General features: G+C 36.1%; 1 protein-coding gene and 1 long non-coding RNA gene across 21 annotated transcripts in view; one reads left to right on the forward strand and one right to left on the reverse strand.

Moving 5' to 3' along the window:
- Positions 1–18,215, forward strand: part of ROBO2 (roundabout guidance receptor 2) — a 1,536,637-nt gene that overhangs the window by 1,456,154 nt on the left and 62,268 nt on the right. For all 20 annotated transcript variants that reach the window (XM_084801525.1, XM_084801512.1, XM_084801523.1 and 17 more), the window contains 6 exons: positions 687–849; positions 2,695–2,861; positions 5,803–5,924; positions 10,726–10,957; positions 13,285–13,409; positions 15,227–15,398. In XM_084801525.1, the coding sequence (XP_084657651.1) occupies positions 687–849; positions 2,695–2,861; positions 5,803–5,924; positions 10,726–10,957; positions 13,285–13,409; positions 15,227–15,398 (981 nt within the window). The remainder of the gene's footprint in view (positions 1–686; positions 850–2,694; positions 2,862–5,802; positions 5,925–10,725; positions 10,958–13,284; positions 13,410–15,226; positions 15,399–18,215) is intronic.
- LOC311608902 overlaps positions 1–18,215 on the reverse strand; it is a 62,444-nt gene that overhangs the window by 4,178 nt on the left and 40,051 nt on the right. The gene's annotated exons all lie outside the window — the stretch shown is intronic.

The raw sequence follows: 18,215 nt of genomic DNA on the forward strand, positions 1-18,215 counted from the left end.
ATCATATCTCAACTCTATCAACTTAAAATATCTATCTAGTCCCAAAAACATCCCCTAAACAACTAAGCTTAATTGTAAAACTAAACTATCTGGTCTTCACCCACATCAGAGACTTGAGAAAGAATAAAATGGATTACCTAAGTAGACAGGAAGTTCAGGTTAGCAACTTCCAAAATAAGAAAATGATAGAGTTTGCTGCCTGAACAGTCATCCAAAACTCTCTGTAACATTGGAGCATCCTCTGCAACCTTCTGGACTAGAGAATGGCTCAGCTGTTAAAGGCTAGGCTTACAACCAAAACAGGTGAGTTCTTAAAGAGAGGCATATTTATATAGCAATGTAATGATCGGTAAAGGTTTTTACGTGCCTAGCATGTAAACCGAAGTCACTTTCAATGTCAGTTTTGAACTCACACATTAGTTGGCAGTGTATGGGGAACTCCATACGTTTGTACGTCCTAAACTTGTTGCTTGATTTCTTCTGTAATGCAAGTGATTATACTGATTATGCATAAAAGGAAGACTACATTTATTAGCATGTAGGAAAACCAGCTAATAGCTTACACCTACCTGATTTATGAAGGTGAATTGTATACTGTCAAGTCAATTTCTTTAATGTCTCCTTTCTCAAGCACTATTTATGGTCTGCTTACAAAATCAGGAATGAAGTTTTTCTGTTCTCTACAGAATCTGGAGCAACAATCAGTAAAAATTATGATATAAATGACCTGCCGGGGCCACCATCCAAACCACAGGTCACTGATGTTACTAAAAACAGTGTCACATTATCCTGGCAACCAGGTACCCCTGGAGTTCTTCCAGCAAGTGCATATATCATTGAGGCTTTCAGGTAGGAGGCAATTCCTGTTTCTATTCTTCTCTGGATTCCTGTCTTAGTTCCTGTGTGCTCCGATCTCACCTTAGCAAGCCCGAGGCCTTATGTCAAGGGCAAATTAAGTGCTTTAAGAAAGTCCACTTACGCTAAACTATTCAGAATTAGACACAAACCTTTCATTTAGCAGTTAATAACAAGCTTGAAAGTAAAATTCATTGTCTATCCCTGGAGGAATTTTGTAACGTAATTGCTCCATCTTTCTTTACCTGACCCTTAAGCATGCACAGAGTAATACATTTCCTTTTGTCTGCACTCAATTCTTTCCCAGCACCTATTTCTGTGCTCTCTCAGACACCTTCCGTTTCAAAATGTTCATATATATAAATACATATATAGGGGAATATGCTCCATATTTGAGTGACAACACACAGTTTTTTTCTCAGTTTGAGTCACCTTGATTAATAGTATGCTCCCTAGATGCATCCACTTATCTATTTTATAGTGATTTCATAATTTCATTTTTCTTCATATCTGAGAAAAACGTATGTATATATGTCAAACATTGGGACATTAAGCCTAGACGGAACACATCGTAGCTAGACACATACACTTATTAAGATTATTCAGTGTATATTGGCACATTGGGTTTGAGAATGTTCCCAGTAATTAGAGCACAAATATAAAACAATTCTAATGTTTTGAGGCTATGTCCTTGAATAAATATATTGGATATTCCTGCAAGAAAATTGAATACCAGAGTTAAGAAATCAATTCCATGTGCTTCTAGTTATTGAATGAAAAAATATTTCAATGTGCTATATGAAATATTTGTCATGAGTACAGAGGTACAGATGATAAATCATTGAATCTTATTACATTGCTTGATCTAAGCATGATAAAGTAAAAATGGAAAACTGTAGGTACTGTTTGTTGCTTTACATTCAATTTCATTGCACAGTTTGAATGCCAATCATTGTCCTTTACCGTCATCAGGACAAATGATCACTTCTTTGTGCTCAGCCTTTCTACTCTATATTTCAGTTCATGATAAATACATATTTGCAAATTTTAAAATAACAATTTACATTAATTTTTATGTTTGACAATTTAGGATGGCTTTTTGATGCTAATATATATATATATATATATATATATATATATATATCCATAAAAGTCCCCTTAAATTTTTAAAAAAGCATCTATTTGTAGCTAGTTATAGAAGGGACCATACACAGAATCTGAGATACTTCATCAATTAGAGATGAGAGATCACAATACTGTGTAATGTAAATTTTTATTAAAAATGTCACCAAGGGGAAAAATATTCATTACATGCTTCCTTTCTTCTTTTACAGATATGTAGTTTTAGAAGGCTCTATTATAAAATTGCATGTGGAATTGGTGCAAAAGAAAACACACCTTGTTACAGGAAAATATATTGGCATAAATTACTCTGTAGCCCATTTATTCTTTCTGCAGGTTAATTCTTTTCAAGGTATATACATATGCATTTATGAGGACCATATTTATTGTATAAACTTGATGTTGTGATTTTTGGCCTTTGTTCCTTCTACAGGTATTCATTTAGTGGGCTGCTGTGCATTTAGCAAAGGGCTGTGACATCTCCTGGGCTGAGTTTAATTTTGTTGTGCATGGCACTCTGTTAGGTGGGCTCGGCTTTGTTGTTGAATAAACTGAACTCATCCAGATGTTTCATTATTGGGCTGAACACTTCAAGTGTTGTCTGTGTGTGTGTGTGTGTCTGTTTAATTTTCAGCCATTAACCTTTGTCATTGACACTCAACTCCATTTGCTATTGTATTATGAATGTTCTTTCAGTTAGTTTCCTTCCTATTTCAGCCAATCCGTGAGCAACAGCTGGCAGACAGTAGCAAACCATGTGAAGACAAGCCTCTATACAGTGAGAGGGTTGAGGCCCAACACAATCTACTTGTTCATGGTGAGAGCAATCAACCCCCAAGGTCTCAGTGACCCAAGCCCTATGTCGGACCCTGTACGCACACAAGGTAACTTCAGTAGCTGTGAAAAATGACTGGCTTTAGGCGGGGGGGGGGGGGGGGGCAGGGGGGAGAGGGATGTAAGAGCTTAAACCAAGGACACTGAATGAGTAAAGCTAATGTGTCTATTCTGATGGTACATGATTCTTTGGGTCTCATCCAAGGAAGAAAATGGCTTCAGATCACCTTCCTGTTCTATCCTTTCTGACCTCCCCAGGGTCTGTGGAGGTAAAACAAAGAAACAGTTGGGTACTTGTGTAGTGAATGAGCGTCCCAGAATGAAAAGGAAAAAAGCTTCCACTTCTCTATTACACAATATGAAAAAAATAAAAATAAACCCTTTTAAAATAGATGCCCAGATAGGTATGCCAGAATTTGTTTTCCTGATTCTATGTTTCGTGTTTTCACCCAGGAAAGTGGCTCTCCCAGTGTGGCTTTTGAGTAGGAGGACCAGTGAATCTGTTAGACACATGTTTTCAAGCTTCAAGTCTATAGATGGGAGGAGGTCAGGGCCCTGAGTGGTTTAGTTAGCATGCCTTCTATGTGGTATGGTTCCAACCGGTAACAACTGCCATATCAAGGAGCTATTTATTTCAGAAAACAATAAATAAACTTTTTTTTTCTTGGCATAGGTGATTCTTCTGGCTTACAAACCACCATCTTCTTGAATGTGAAAATGAATAATATTAGAATGGAAATTTTATTCTCCTTTTTCTTTATTACCTTTCCTTTGCTACTGTGAAGTCACTGAAGTGAGGGTTTAACACAGCATGCTGCATTATCCCTTCTTTTCCTACTAGTAAGAGAAGTAATACAATAGAAAATGGGGACTTCATTCTTTGTCACAACCTATTCCCCACAGGGTTCTTGAGAAAGGGTTAATTATTTCTTATTTATAAGAGCCTTTGAACAAGATATAATTCAAAGTAGTATTTTTATGCTATGAAAAGCACCATGCAGCCATAAAATATTATTATAATTACCATGTAGTTCAGGGGTAGTGACTAGCATGCCATTATCACAGAGAAGGGTGCGGTAAAGGAATGAAGTCAAATAAAGTAACCACGTGATGGTAACGTGGCTGACATGATGACAGTTGAGGGAGGAGGGGATGGCACTTTGCTTTTGTTCTCTCTGCCATAGTGTGCTTAATTTTCCATGATGATGAAGGGTATGTAGGTAAAGAACCTGTCTCCAGAGAGAGAGAAAGCACAACAAAGGCTTTGGAGACCTGAGAACACTTTACATTTTCCCCTCATCCCTGTGCAACCACTTTTAATGTGTCTAGATTGAATGAGTAAATTAAATGATTGAACTGTGAGATGGAAAAGATGGAAGTTTTTTTTTTTCTTAAGTCAAGAAATGTTAATAATAGCTCTACCTGTGTGGATAGCGGTTTTTGTTGTGCGTACCTGCAGTTTAAGGTAGGTAGGGAAACTGTAGGCTTGGGTGGGCCTCTGGTGTGAGGAATCCAGCAGACCTTCATGATTTTCAGTAACTGGACCAGTCACTAAGTCTTGACACGGAACATAACTCAGAGTGTAACTCCCAGTGAAAGGTCAACAAAGATCAATGAAGGTCTTGGGGTGTGTGTGTGTGTGTGTGTGTGTGTGTGTGTGTGTGTGTGTGTGAGAGAGAGAGAGAGAGAGAGAGAGAGAGAGGGAGGGAGAGAGAGAGAGAGAGAGAGAGAGAGAGAGAGACAGAGAGAGAGACAGAGAGAGAGACAGAGAGAGAGAGAGACAGAGAGAGAGAGACAGAGAGAGAGAGACAGAGAGAGAGACAGAGAGAGAGAGAGACAGAGACAGACAGAGAGACAGAGACAGAGACACAGAAACAGAGAGAGACAGAGACAGAAACAGAGAGCCTATTCTGAGAAACTTCACATAGCTGAAGACCTATTTTCTCTTTAACAGATACTTAATAGGAAAATCCATGTTTTGTGTCTGATGTCAGGTTCATTTTTTGATGCCACACATCTAGCTGTTTGGCAATCTACACATCGTTTCATTTCAAAGAACACATTGGCTTTTGAGGTCCGAGCTTTCAAAGCCTTTAATGACCACTTACTTTGAAAATCACTTACTTCATTAAGCCTTCTAAATACATGTAGGAAAAGATCACAGTAGAGCATATTTACATCAGCAAAGGTTAAAAGTATTCAGATAATGGAACATATTGTTCAAAGTAAATTCACACTTTACTTAGTTAGTTGCTTATGCTGAAGATGAAAAACGTGGAAATGAAGGAAAATTACATTATGTGGTTCTTAATTATATATGTCCCAGTTAAAGTTAGCACACTCAACTTAAGTTGCAGCTGACATACAGACCTCACACACTTTTGATAGAATGTTACAGTACAAACTGAGGAAGAAAAAAAAAAAGAAATTAAGAAAAGAAATCAGTATGAGTTGAATATCTTTCTTTAAGTCAAATCATTTTAGGGAAACTTGACCTTGGCATTGAAGTATATTGGAAAAATAATTCTATTGGCATATGTGTAACTTTTATTGAAAAAAAACCCAAAACCCTCCAATCTTTAGTTTTAGATATTTCTTAGCTTAAAACTCGGAAGACACTTCAGTGTGTCATCATTTATATAGAAACATCTCTTTGGGTAAGTATTAGAGCACAGATACTGGTATAACTAGAACCTCACGAGCTTCCAAAACCCATACAGTCCTGTGGCAATGGAGACTTACAAGCACTCTTTTGTTAATAGAAACTTGTGGCGAAGCCAGATATCACAAATTTTGCCATACAATCATGGCACATACATGTACATATACCCTCTCAGTTTTATATACATGATATGTTTATATGCAAAATTGATTTTTGTCGTGACATATTTCAATCCATCTGGAAATTCATTCTGAACTGGATTACATAAAATGCACTGGAATTTAATAATGAGTTCTGAAATTAGGAGTCGTTTTCTCCTCTAACTGCAGATATCAGCCCCCCTGCACAAGGTGTGGACCACAGACAGGTACAGAAAGAACTAGGAGATGTCATTGTCCGTCTCCATACTCCAGTTGTCCTGACACCTACAACTGTTCAAGTCACGTGGACGGTAAGTTTACGTAGATTATATTAGGATTCACATACAGCAACACAACCTATTTGGAATTTTTAAAGCCAAAAAAAAAAAAAAAGGGAAAAAGAAAAAAGAAAACAACCCAAAACTAAATTTAAAACACCATTTCATTAAAGGGGTAACCAAGAAAGATAAAGTAAAATATTCAATATATGAAACTCTAGAAAGAGTAATAAGTAAGAGCTACGTTGTAAATGAAATATGACCTTTGCTGTGCTGACTTCTAGAAGCTCTACTGAGATGCAGCTAACAGGCCAAAGTTACAGGGTACAATTCAAGGCTTTTAGCATGATTAATATTCTGCAATCATCACCAAAATCAAAGTTTAGAATGGCAAAGCCATCCCAGAATGAAACACCGTAGCCAATGGTGACCACTCCCTCCCAAACCCAACCTTTTCCCACTTTGCCCAATAAATACCATGTTGCTATAGATTTATCAATGCTGGAGTTTTGCTGTTTAGGGAATCACAGAAATCATTTTTGTATCTGCCTTCATTCGCTCAGCACAATGTGCTTGTTGCATTCATATTACCATGAATATCAGTACTTTATTTCTTGCAGTGTACATATATAAAACCCATTACATCTAACTTTTCTATGTGAAGTAGTCCTAAATAATATTTTGTTCAATGAATAGTCTCTTTTTATACCTTTACGTGGTAAACCTTTGAAATGCTTCATTTCCTTGGCTACTGTGCTTCCACAACTATTTGCGGATAGTTTTTAATGTGGGTATTTTCATATCTTTGGAATATCCCCAGGGATTTTTGCCCTTGCGTTAACTTGTCACTTAACATTTGTTGAATGTGCAAAATATTTTCTAAGTATTCATCTATTCTGGCTAGTATAGTCATGGTGTGCTGACTGGACTCTTTCAAACTCTTTCCAGTTTTCTCCCATTAATCAACACTTAAGTTTCTCTATGTTTTAGGTTGTAACCATTCTGGTGGGCATACAATGATGCATCTTTATGATTCCAACTTTCATTTCTATAATTATTATGCAGGGTATGTTTAACTGTATGTATCTGTGTTCATTGTTTATGAAGTAGCTAAATAATTTTTAAAACTACACTGGCTCTTAACCTCTTCGCATTCAGAACATTAGAGACACAATTCTATCACACTTTACATCAACTCTCTTCTACAATCAGGTTACAGCAAAAGTATATATTTTTATCAATTACTTTATAAAATTATTTGAAGTATAAAACATAATTAAGCAATTGTTTGGGTTCCTTTTCAATACTAATTACTTTAAACAAATCCAGTTCAAAGGCAACTTTTCAGTACAAAGTATATTCCAGACCTCAAGGGCCATTGTATATAGGAGCACAAATCCAGTTGAGAAAGGTAATATAATGACAAATGCCATAACATGATACATATAACACAAACAATTTTTAGTGAAAGAAGTCTTTCTGCATATTAAACATCAAAACAACAAAAGACTATCACAGCATGAGTTTAAGCACAGGTACATTGTGGAGTATGGAAGTATTGTGTCTTAGACTAGGAGCCATTACAATAATATTTAAATACTATTTAGGCAAGTAACAAATTTTTATAAAATAACACAAAAATAGACGGGTGGTATACTTAAATTATTGCACTTGCAGTATTTTATTCTCTGGTGTGCTAGGGACTAAGGCAAAAAATATTTTAGTTCTTGTTTAACATTAAGATTTTGTGACTAGACCGCGATTAAAATAGATACCAAAAGACCATCTATCTATTTCCTAGTCTATTAATAAGATTAAGAACAAGCATAAAACATAACTGGGATGTGATCACCCATCAAGAAGAGCTGGAGGGAGTGATGTAGGGCCTCTACTTGCTCAAAGCACCTCAGTTTTAAGACCAGCTTTGCACATTTTCCATTCTGCTTTCACCTGTAATAACAGTTTCCTCCCTCTCAGCAGTGCCTCACAACTGCACAAAATTAAGTTAAACTCCTATTATTAGTAAACCATTCCCATCGACTGGCTGGTGGCGGTGCTCACTGGAGTGAGCAAGCAATGCTGTGTAGTAAACACTAGCTTCATAAAGTACCTAAAACACTTAATTAATGAAATCCAAACATGGATAAAACCAATTTGCCCTGATTTACAGACTCCCTTCCTCTCCAAACAGCTGCTTAATGTTCTTCTTAAAAACACAGCTTGCTTCTTTCAGTATTAACAAGCTATTATTGTGAGTTATGTCTTTCTTTCAGTGTATAAATTCACTTAAAGGGAATTCAGAGAAGTTTATAAAATGTAAGCTAAATGTTGTTTTAACATATGCAACAAGGTTTTGCTTTGTTTTTTTTTTTTTAACTCTGGCAGTTTTAATAAAATGCAATTCTCTTTGCTTCTCGTGAATTTAATTTTTGTTCTTTGGTTGCCTAATTTTATGTCAGAGCAACTTCTGCTTTTCAGAAATCACGTCAGTTTGTTACCAACACAAATTGGTAGCCTGGCTGAGCATTCTAAGGTCATACATGAGCAACCTTGTTGGACTTGTTAGACTTAATTTTTCTTGATACAGAGAATCTTTGTGGGTTAAAAAAATCTGTCAAAAAGAAAAGGGATTTCTAGTTTTGCAACTGATCTATCAGCCTAAGAGTGGCATGTAAGAAGGCTTCTGGCTGAAGCATTCTAAAGAGAAAAACACTCCTTTGTTCTATTCTGTATTGTTTGAAGTTGTGTGTGTGTGTGTGTGTGTGTGTGCGCGCGCGCGCACACACACACATTTTACTTTATGAAAATACTATTGCAATATATTATTCACCAATTGGTTTCTTTCTCTCAAAAATGCCATGCCACAACAGAACAAGAAAGATTAGCAGTTAATATATAAAAGAAAACCCTTTTGTTTATAGCATTCTGATCATCGAATTTTTGAAGCCCTAATAAAAACTCACATTCCTTATTTATTTCTCCAGAACTGCTTGAAATGAGGTAATTTCACTTCTTTTTATGAATCTTTACACTTTGGCAATGAAATGGCTTGGTTTCAAGCTTCTCAACTTATGGATACTAAGCTGCTGTGTGGGATATTGATTGGGGGAGCAGCTTCGGTAGTTTATGTTCAAATCATGCATTTATAAAGCAAGGAAAACCAGTAAAAATGATTTGACATTCCTTTTTTCTTATTGTTAAATCATAAAAGCCATCTCTCTCTGTAACTGAAGAAACCATAAAACCTCTAAAAAGAACAGCAGTCCAGACAACTTGTACAAATCCTGTGCAAGACCAAGTCAAAACAAATGCCAGCCCAGAGACGGTAACTGGGCACACAATCCAACCCCAAACCATGGAGTTTTTGGCAGTTGCTAGAAGCTGGAAACAAGAGAAAAGTATATGTAGCTACTGATAAGTTAACCACTCTCCAGTAGAAGGCGATACATCCAAGAATATTTGGGCAGCACACATTTGTCTTGAAGAATTTAAAGAAGGAAAGTGACCTATTTACTATGTCGTTGGCTAACATCAATTCACTATTATCTTCTTATTCAGAACCAGAAGGAGGGCATTAGAATCAATCAAATGTAAAGTTAGAATCAGAAAAGATAAGCATATAAAAATGGGAGGAGGGAGGTGGTGGAGGGAAGTAGAGAGATTCCATAAAGAGTTGGAGGACCAGTGAATATCATCAAAACACATTGTATGACTCTTTCAAAGAAACAATAAAACATTTAAAAAATGTTTCTCTTCAGAGGAAAACCACAATGTCTATAACAACTATGGGATTTTAGATGGGGGAGATGTGGAAAACTATATACATGCTTATGCAGTAGTTGATGTTCTTCTGGCATGGTCCTCAGCGCATACACAACCCCCTCCCCAGTACCTGTCAATGGTCTGAAATAGGCCATGTTGTCTGGCCAGTGTCCCATGGTCTCACTTTCCCAATGATGATAATTCAGGTATCTGTCACCCCAATTGGGCTTTTGTTTTTGTTTTAGTGTGGATTTTCAAGCTTGCAAAGGTGGCAGTTTCCCTGACTGAGCTGTCACCCAGGCATTATAAAGTAAAAAGAACATTTTAATGGTCTATCAAATTCAAAATCTCAGACTTCTAGTAAAAAATTAAAGGTGCGATTTAATGTAGGAAGAGACACAGAAGTTGTCAAAACATGGAGAATGGTACTATTAGAGGAATGTGAGGCTATTAAAATAATGTACTATGAATTAAATATTGTTAAGAGGTAAAAACTTTCATATACTTTAAAACATGATGAGGCCGCGCAGCTTTCTTCTCACCTATGGCTTATCCAGACCCAGGGGTGTAAGTCTTCTTATTCTTTGCTTTATCTCTTGAGTGATCTACAGAACCTTTTATTGTTGTTGTATCACATTCACAGCATTTTTATATGCTTATCCTTTCTGATTCTAACTTTACATTTGATTGGTCTAATGCCCTCCTTCTACATGGTTCTGAATAAGAAGGTAATAATGAATTGGTGTTAGCCAATGACATAATAAATAGATCAACAGGAGGATGGAAAACAAATGCAAAACATTGAAGTATTGAAACTCTACAATGTTAGTCAATCCTCGGTGGCCAGATTAGACATTGTGAGACATTTTCAGATGAGCAGATAATTGGTCTACACATCACTTTTAAAAGAATAAAAGGTGATATATCCTTGCAATTGAAGAACAATATTAGATTTGGGGAGAAGAATGAAAAGGCCCTAGCATCATGCCGGTGGCCATGATAAGGGCAGAGTAAGACAAATTCCCTAAGGACATCTTGCCTGTTTCTCTCACTTAACCTATGCTGTTTGCAGGTGGATCGGCAACCGCAGTTTATTCAGGGCTACAGAGTGATGTACCGTCAGACATCTGGCCTGCAGGCTTCACCTTCATGGCAGAATCTAGATGCAAAAGTGCCCACTGAGAGAAGTGCCGTCCTAGTGAATCTGAAAAAGGGAGTGACTTATGAAATTAAAGTCAGACCATACTTTAACGAGTTCCAAGGAATGGACAGTGAGTCAAAAACAGTTCGGACTACTGAGGAAGGTCAGTATTATCTCTAGTGTAAAGGAATTTTTTTTTAAATTTAAGTAGTTTTCTTTTTTAGTTCTTGCTCTGGAAAACCACAAAAATTTAATCTAAGAGTGAATCCAGGGAGTGTAATTTTCTTGTAATATTCTGAGAAATGTACATATAATAAATTAAAATGGTGGGAACTCATGTACTTGTGTGTGTGTGTGTGTGTGTTTGTGAGAGAGAGAGAGAGAGAGAGAGAGAGAGAGAGAGAGAGAGAGAGAGAAGTCAGATTCTATATCTAACAAAAAGACAAAGGCCAAAAAGAAAAAAATAAAAGGAAAAACCTAATATTTTCTTACACCTTTGTCCTAAACCTTCTGTTTCAGGATATTTGAATCTGATCATAATATATTCCTGTATGTTTATGAGGCTCTAGCTCATTTGTTTTCAGAAGACATTCTGTAAGATACTCAAGTAAACAGAACGGGTTTTTCATGGTGATCACTGTGTGGGAATATAGAGAAGCCTGGACCCAACAGCTTTTAAGTTATGCATTTTCTATAATAGACAATAAAAATGTTAGCATCACATTGATTTGCAGTGAGAGCCAGACAGAAGTGAATATATTTAAAAACATGCTACTTATGGGATATATATAAAAAAAAATACTACCCTTTCGAATAATATTTATGCTCTATCAAACTTGGCCTATGCTGAAAACTTCTTCCACCAGAAAAAAAAGGGGGGTACAAAATTATAACTTAGAATAATTTTTCCATGTTTTAAAAATCAGTTTCTCTGCAGTAGACTTTCCCATGGATTAGACACTTTTCAGTGTTTGGTCCACATTTGTCTCTGTTTTCTGTGGCTGGGTAAATGTAACAAATGGACTCAGCTGGTCTAAGTGTGGGAGCAATGAGTAGCCATTCCTGTTCTTTCAAATCTGCAGAAAGAGGCTGAGTACTGGAATAATTGACCTGTCAGGGAGCAGGCAAGAGTTCTTGCCTAGCCAGCAAGGAGAAGGGGAAAACCAGCTTCCAAAGTGTTAGTTTTCACCACAGTCCACTACTTAATAACTGCAAGGCTGGTACACAAGTGGCCACATATATGTCACTATGCTAGGTTTTGGAGCAGTACTGTCACATAGAGGGACAGTAAGGAACAAACTGCATTAGCAGCTGTCTCTCTGTGTCTTATATCTCAATGCAAATATGTCATATCAATGAAATAGGCTGTGACAAACTTGCCAAACATGGGACACCTTCTTGGCTGACCTTTGAAATGTATTTTAGGATATTTGTAAGGGACATAAATTGTTGTACTATGAAGGCATTGATGGTTTTATAGAAATCCTTAGTGGTCCACAATTCTTTCTTTTAATTCCCTAGATAGATTTTTTTTTTTAGTGGCATCCGAATGTCTCAATGTTTCTCTTTCAGCTATCGAGTTAAATTAAGAGCTTCGCTGAGAATGGTAGAGTTATGCACAATTAGTGTTCCCCAGCTCTGGGGATCCCTGAATTGGGGGCCCTGAAGTCTATATTCAGGAACTGCTTCTCACTCATTGCTTCTCAGCATGGTTGTAATTAGTTATAGGAGAAACTATAAAGGAAGAGAATGACTGTCGGAAATCAAAAAAATCCTCATTTCACATCTGACCCAACACGAGGCCCGTTTTCAATTTTACTAGCAGAGTCCCTTACCCAGCCACATAAAATATGCTTTAAATCTTAAATTATAAGCCAGGTCTTAATAGTCAATTATTTTTCCCAGTATGGAAAGAAAGGCAATGTGTTGGTGAAATTTATAATTTTGTTTCTGGTTTTACTTAGAAATACTGTCTCAAACAATACAGAATAAACAGCCGCTAGAAATGGAGGATTGTTTGCATTTTTGGATATATTATCTGAGAATATTTTTATTTCAATTGTTGTTATGTATTATTCTATAAATACAGCCATTAGAAAGTATTAAAGATAAAATATACAACTTCTCGAATCCAATATTCTGGGTTTAAATTCTGATTTCCTGTTTGACCTCACTAAGTATCTTAGCCTATGGCCTCCTTACTCAAAACTGAAATAAGAGTTGTTTTCACTCCTTCAGGTCCCCATAAGTATTGAAAATTGACCACATGCTGTAAACCATAGAAAAACACCTTAAGAATATAAGCTGTTTAATTTGTTATTGAGTGTATAATACTTGCTGCATCCATTTTAAAATATGCATCAAATTTAAAGCCTGTTTCTCAGCAAGCTGTCACTTGTTAAAAAACTATATGTCTTTATTTCCCTGTTCTGTAAGCAAACGCATACCAGAGCCCACTGTTTGCAACCAATCACTCTATTACCTCTGCAGCCCCAAGTGCCCCTCCCCAGTCTGTCACTGTGCTCACAGTCGGAAGCCACAACAGCACAAGTATTAGTGTTTCCTGGGATCCTCCACCACCAGACCACCAGAATGGAGTTATTCAGGAATATAAGGTAAGCCAGGCTAGCAAAAGGAGGGTCAGGCTAAGCTTCCTCTAGAGATCTTCGCGCCAGTGCAATACCGCCTGTCCCTAACAGGTCAAGTGGAAAGTGTCAGCTCTGTTTGGATCTTAGGCAAGGACAAGAAAGCATAGAAATGAGGATGCGATGAGGGCAAATAAATACAACTCTGTTGGGAAAGTAAGAGTGGTTTTTAATATAATGTGATTCAGGAGTGAAGGAAGGGGGGGGGCCTTGAGGTAGAAGTAAAGATCATATATAGATAATTTATTCATATTACATCTCAATTGTTATCCCATCCTTTGTATTCTACCATTCTCCCCTCCCCTATGACTGTGACTGAGGGGGACCTCTTCCCCCTGTATAAGCTCATAAGGTATCAAGTCTCTTCTTGGTAGCCTGTTATCCTTCCTCTGAGTGTCACCAGGCCTCCCCATCCACAGGATGTGGTCAAATATGGGGCACCAGAGTTAATGTGAAAGTCATTCCTCACTCTCCACTCAACTGTGGAGAATGTCCGGTCCATTGGCTAGATCTGGGTAAGGGTTCGAAGTTTACTGCATGTATTGTCCTTGGCTAGTGCCATAGTTTGAGCAGGACCACTGGGCCCAGATCTGCCTGTCATAATGTTCTTCTTGTAGGTTACTAGGACCCTCTGGATCTTTCTGTTTCCCCATTCTTCCATGCTTCTCTCTGCTAGAGTCCCAATAGAATGTCCTCCCCTCTGTCCCATTAAACCCAAGTTCTCCAGTTTCATCAAGGAGCAATGAATTAAATATTAGGAAAGTAAAAAGAAATATAGAGGAAAGGACTGGGAAACATCTCTCATTGATGTTTTCCTTGGGAAAAATATGGCCGTTGAAACAAGTTTTTAACATAATAGCAAAAAAGTAGTTGTTTCATTTTTTAAAAAATGGAATGATACATTGCTGTTGTTTCATTACTATCATTGATGTTTAAGACACAAAGTGTGTCTACATTTTGTAATAAAATTTTACTAAATCATGATGTGGTTATATATTAAACCTTTGAAAAAATTCAAAGTAATAAATTTTGATATTTTATATAATTCTAGAATATGGAAAATAATATACGTGGCATAGCCAGTGCCATTAAATGAGATCCCATCTTACTTCACAAATTTTTTGCTGGTGTGAAAAAGTATGATAAATAATTTTATCCAAAAAAGTGCAGATTGAATTTTATTTCTAAAAGCTATTTTGTAAGTAGAATTTTGTCCACTTACTCAAGCAATTGGATGTGGTAATTAGTTATTTTTTTTAATCTCCCCACCATATTTTCAGTAAACATGCTTAAGGAGGGTATATACCCTCACATAACATCACTAAGTCAACTCTATCATCTTACAGTGTGATAGTACTGTGTACCTTTGTACCATTAACACACAATCACCAAATTGGTGATGATTTATGTATAAAAGATGTTTTATTACAGTAAGCAGAGGAAACAAGGAGATTTTATCTATACAAACATCACATTTGAAATAACCCATCACTTTCCCTATGTGTCAAAGGAGTCACTGTGCCTACTGAATTGCTGTGTAAATGCACATGATAATGGAGAGATGTAAAGGAATGTGACAGAGTTGCAGCTTGTCACACTGCTCCTGCTCAAAAACACATTAAATATACATAATATACAGAGGATAGCTATAGATATCATTTATAAAGACCATTCATAAGACTACAAAATTGATGGGTCACTGTGAACAAATATGTAATCAATTACAGTAGTCAAATTCTCAGGAAGGAAATTCCATATTAAGTCTTTTCATTTTCCTGTTTCTATAGATCTGGTGTCTGGGAAATGAGACACGCTTCCATATCAACAAAACTGTGGATGCAGCCATTCGCTCTGTGGTAATAGGTGGTTTATTCCCTGGAATTCAGTACCGGGTGGAAGTAGCAGCTAGTACAAGTGCAGGAGTTGGAGTGAAAAGTGAACCACAGCCAATAATAATCGGTGAGTATCAGGGTATGGCGTCTGAACTTTAGCATCTGTCCATGGACAGTAAAGGGAACTTGTGTTCATCTTGATCATAGTCAGTTATTTATGACTGGTATTTATCATTGATATAGTGGACCCATACTGGCAACCCGATTTATTAACATGAGTTCTTAGAAATAATTCACACAAACAAATGTTTGTATGGCTGTCCCATAGTCTTCTAGGTAAAAACATTGAGTTTTATTATTAAAGATTGGCTGGAAAATTATTAGTATTCAAAGATTCACTAACACTTGTCATTCAATGAAAATTTGAAAAAACAAGGCAATCGTTAGGGAATGTATTTGACTCAAAGCTGTATGCTTCCTCTCAGAAGAATCCTAAAAGAACTTGGTAATGCAAAACTATATATGAGAGAAAAATCTGATGCTAAATGCATTCACATTCTTGAATAAAAGTGTTTCCTGTCACTCCTGAGGATGTTTATTTGTCCTTGTAAGTGCTCCAATGGAATTATCTAGGACATGATAATTTGCAGCTGCCTTGTGACTCAAGTAATATTTTTGAAAATTCTTTGGTGTATTGCTTATAAGCAAGATATATAACTGTGGAACCATCTCTCAAACCCTCAGTATATATAACAAGCGATCTCTCCATCCCTCCGTTCATAAGGAGCTGTCGCCCCAGACCTTAATCTGAAATTTTGTTTGGTCTACTTGTTACTGGGTGATTATATGTTAAGACTTACATCCTAGTGAGCTTACTTCACTGCCATCCTTGAGTATTTCTCTTTAATTCACTGTGACATTTATTGCTGTGAAATGTACTTTGTCTGAAACACTAGTATTAGGTATTCTGTTTAAATATTTGCATTAATTTTTAACTTTTTATGTTAAGTTCTGGCTCTTTGTATCTTTTTTTAAAAATTTTCTTTACCTTCTATTTCTTAGGAAGGTGGGATGGCTCAGCAGAAAAAAGTGCTCAGCCAAACCTCATAAGCTGAGTTTGATTTCTTAGTTCTTAGATTAAATTTTCTTCATTCTTATTGGTATCATATTGACAATAAATTTTAAGAAAATAGATTATATATATTAAGAGTTCACAAAGCATTCAGTTTTGTGTCTTATTTTCTGATATGATAAAATGATGCACAGATAGGATATCATGAATTTCTGAGTAACCATTTCTTCTCCTTTATATTTAGTCATAGTGTAAAAGTTTTAGACTTCTCAAGATTTCTTTGTTTGCTAAATGGATAGCATTGAGGAAAGAAGTTAAAGCATTACTTTTTCTCTAAATTGCCTTGCCTTCTTAATTAGTTGTTCAAACTGAATTAATTCCTTAACCTGAGGGAAACCTATAAACTTACCCTTCTGAGATTTTCTAAACTAAATTGAAATAAAAATACAGGTATAGCCAAAAGGGGATGGATGTATATATATTCAAATGCATGTATAAGCACAAATACACACTTTATTTAAAGTATTTAGAAATAACCCTTGTTATTTTAACAATTATTTTTATTTTTAAAATTATGAGGGCCCAGATGTGGTGCCACATACATATAGTTTATAATCTCATTATGGAGACTGAAGAAAATAATCATGAGTTTGAGAGTGCTACAGACTGCACAGTTAGCCAAAGACCAGCTGGAGCTATGTGTGGAGATTCTTTCTCCAAATGAGAGAAATGAAACAAAAAATATGCACAAGTATATCTCTTTTCACTATGTGTTTTACTTCTAAATTGCATCATTGTTGACAAATGTGAATACTTTGCTTAAAAAAAAAAGTTAATTCTCCCTGAGATCTCCCAAAATGGAAACAAACATAAACTATATTTACTGAACATAATTTTTCTTACTCAAAAATAAATAAGGTTGACAAATAACTGTATTTCCATCTTATGTCTTGTTTTATATTATATTTAGCAAATAAGATGTCTTCTTAAGGCAATGGAAATTTTCTTCTCTTTTCTCACACTATTTTGGGAACCTGATTCACTTGGAACCAAGACAACATTACATGAAATCAGTGTTATGTTGTGATGAGTGCATTTTTCTCAGAACAATTATATCATAGTAAAAAGTATTGGACTTATTTTGGATTATTTTAAGTAAATTGCCGAGTTCTACCAGACTGCATTATTTCTAGAAGACTGAGTCTCCCAATGAATTTTTTGAATACCCTTTAATCCATAATAGTCTATCAAATAAGTGTTGAAATTTTCATAGCAATAAAACAATGAAATCAACGAATATCCTGTATTCTATTCAGGTAATTAGAATATGCTATACTCAAGAGGTAATCACGCAACACAGAAGTGCAGTATTGGAAATGAGGACATGCGCATCTATAAGTCCAGTTCGACCCAGAAAAGACCGTGTCCTCCAGAGATTCGTTTCCCTTTAATATCTACTGCTGTCCTGAGACTCTCCCTAATTGTTTCCTTAATTATCCTTCCATATCAAGCTTCACGTCTTGTCTGATAAGGCTCTGTACACAACTGCTACTCCTCAGCTGAATAGTGGCTTAATGATGGCCAACCTCCTTTGCTGTTTCCCCCATTGTATATTCATACTGGAAATGGCATGTACAGTGACTCAAGCTTACCTTCTTTTCCCTTTTCTAATTAAGTCGTGCATTGGCATTAGATGCAGTTTATGGTTCATAATTTTAGATCGCTGTTATGCCAGACTGTGTAAAGTTTCAATTATCCCATCTCAGTGTTGTGAAGAAACTGATACTTAAATACTGTAAAATAGGATGCATAACCTTCACCAATTTAAACTTATGTTATTCTTTCTTTTTGTTTTTGTTTCTTGGCTATTTT

Source organism: Acomys minous (genome assembly GCF_964271855.1).
Source record: "Acomys minous genome assembly, chromosome: 11".
Taxonomy (NCBI): domain Eukaryota; kingdom Metazoa; phylum Chordata; class Mammalia; order Rodentia; family Muridae; genus Acomys; species Acomys minous.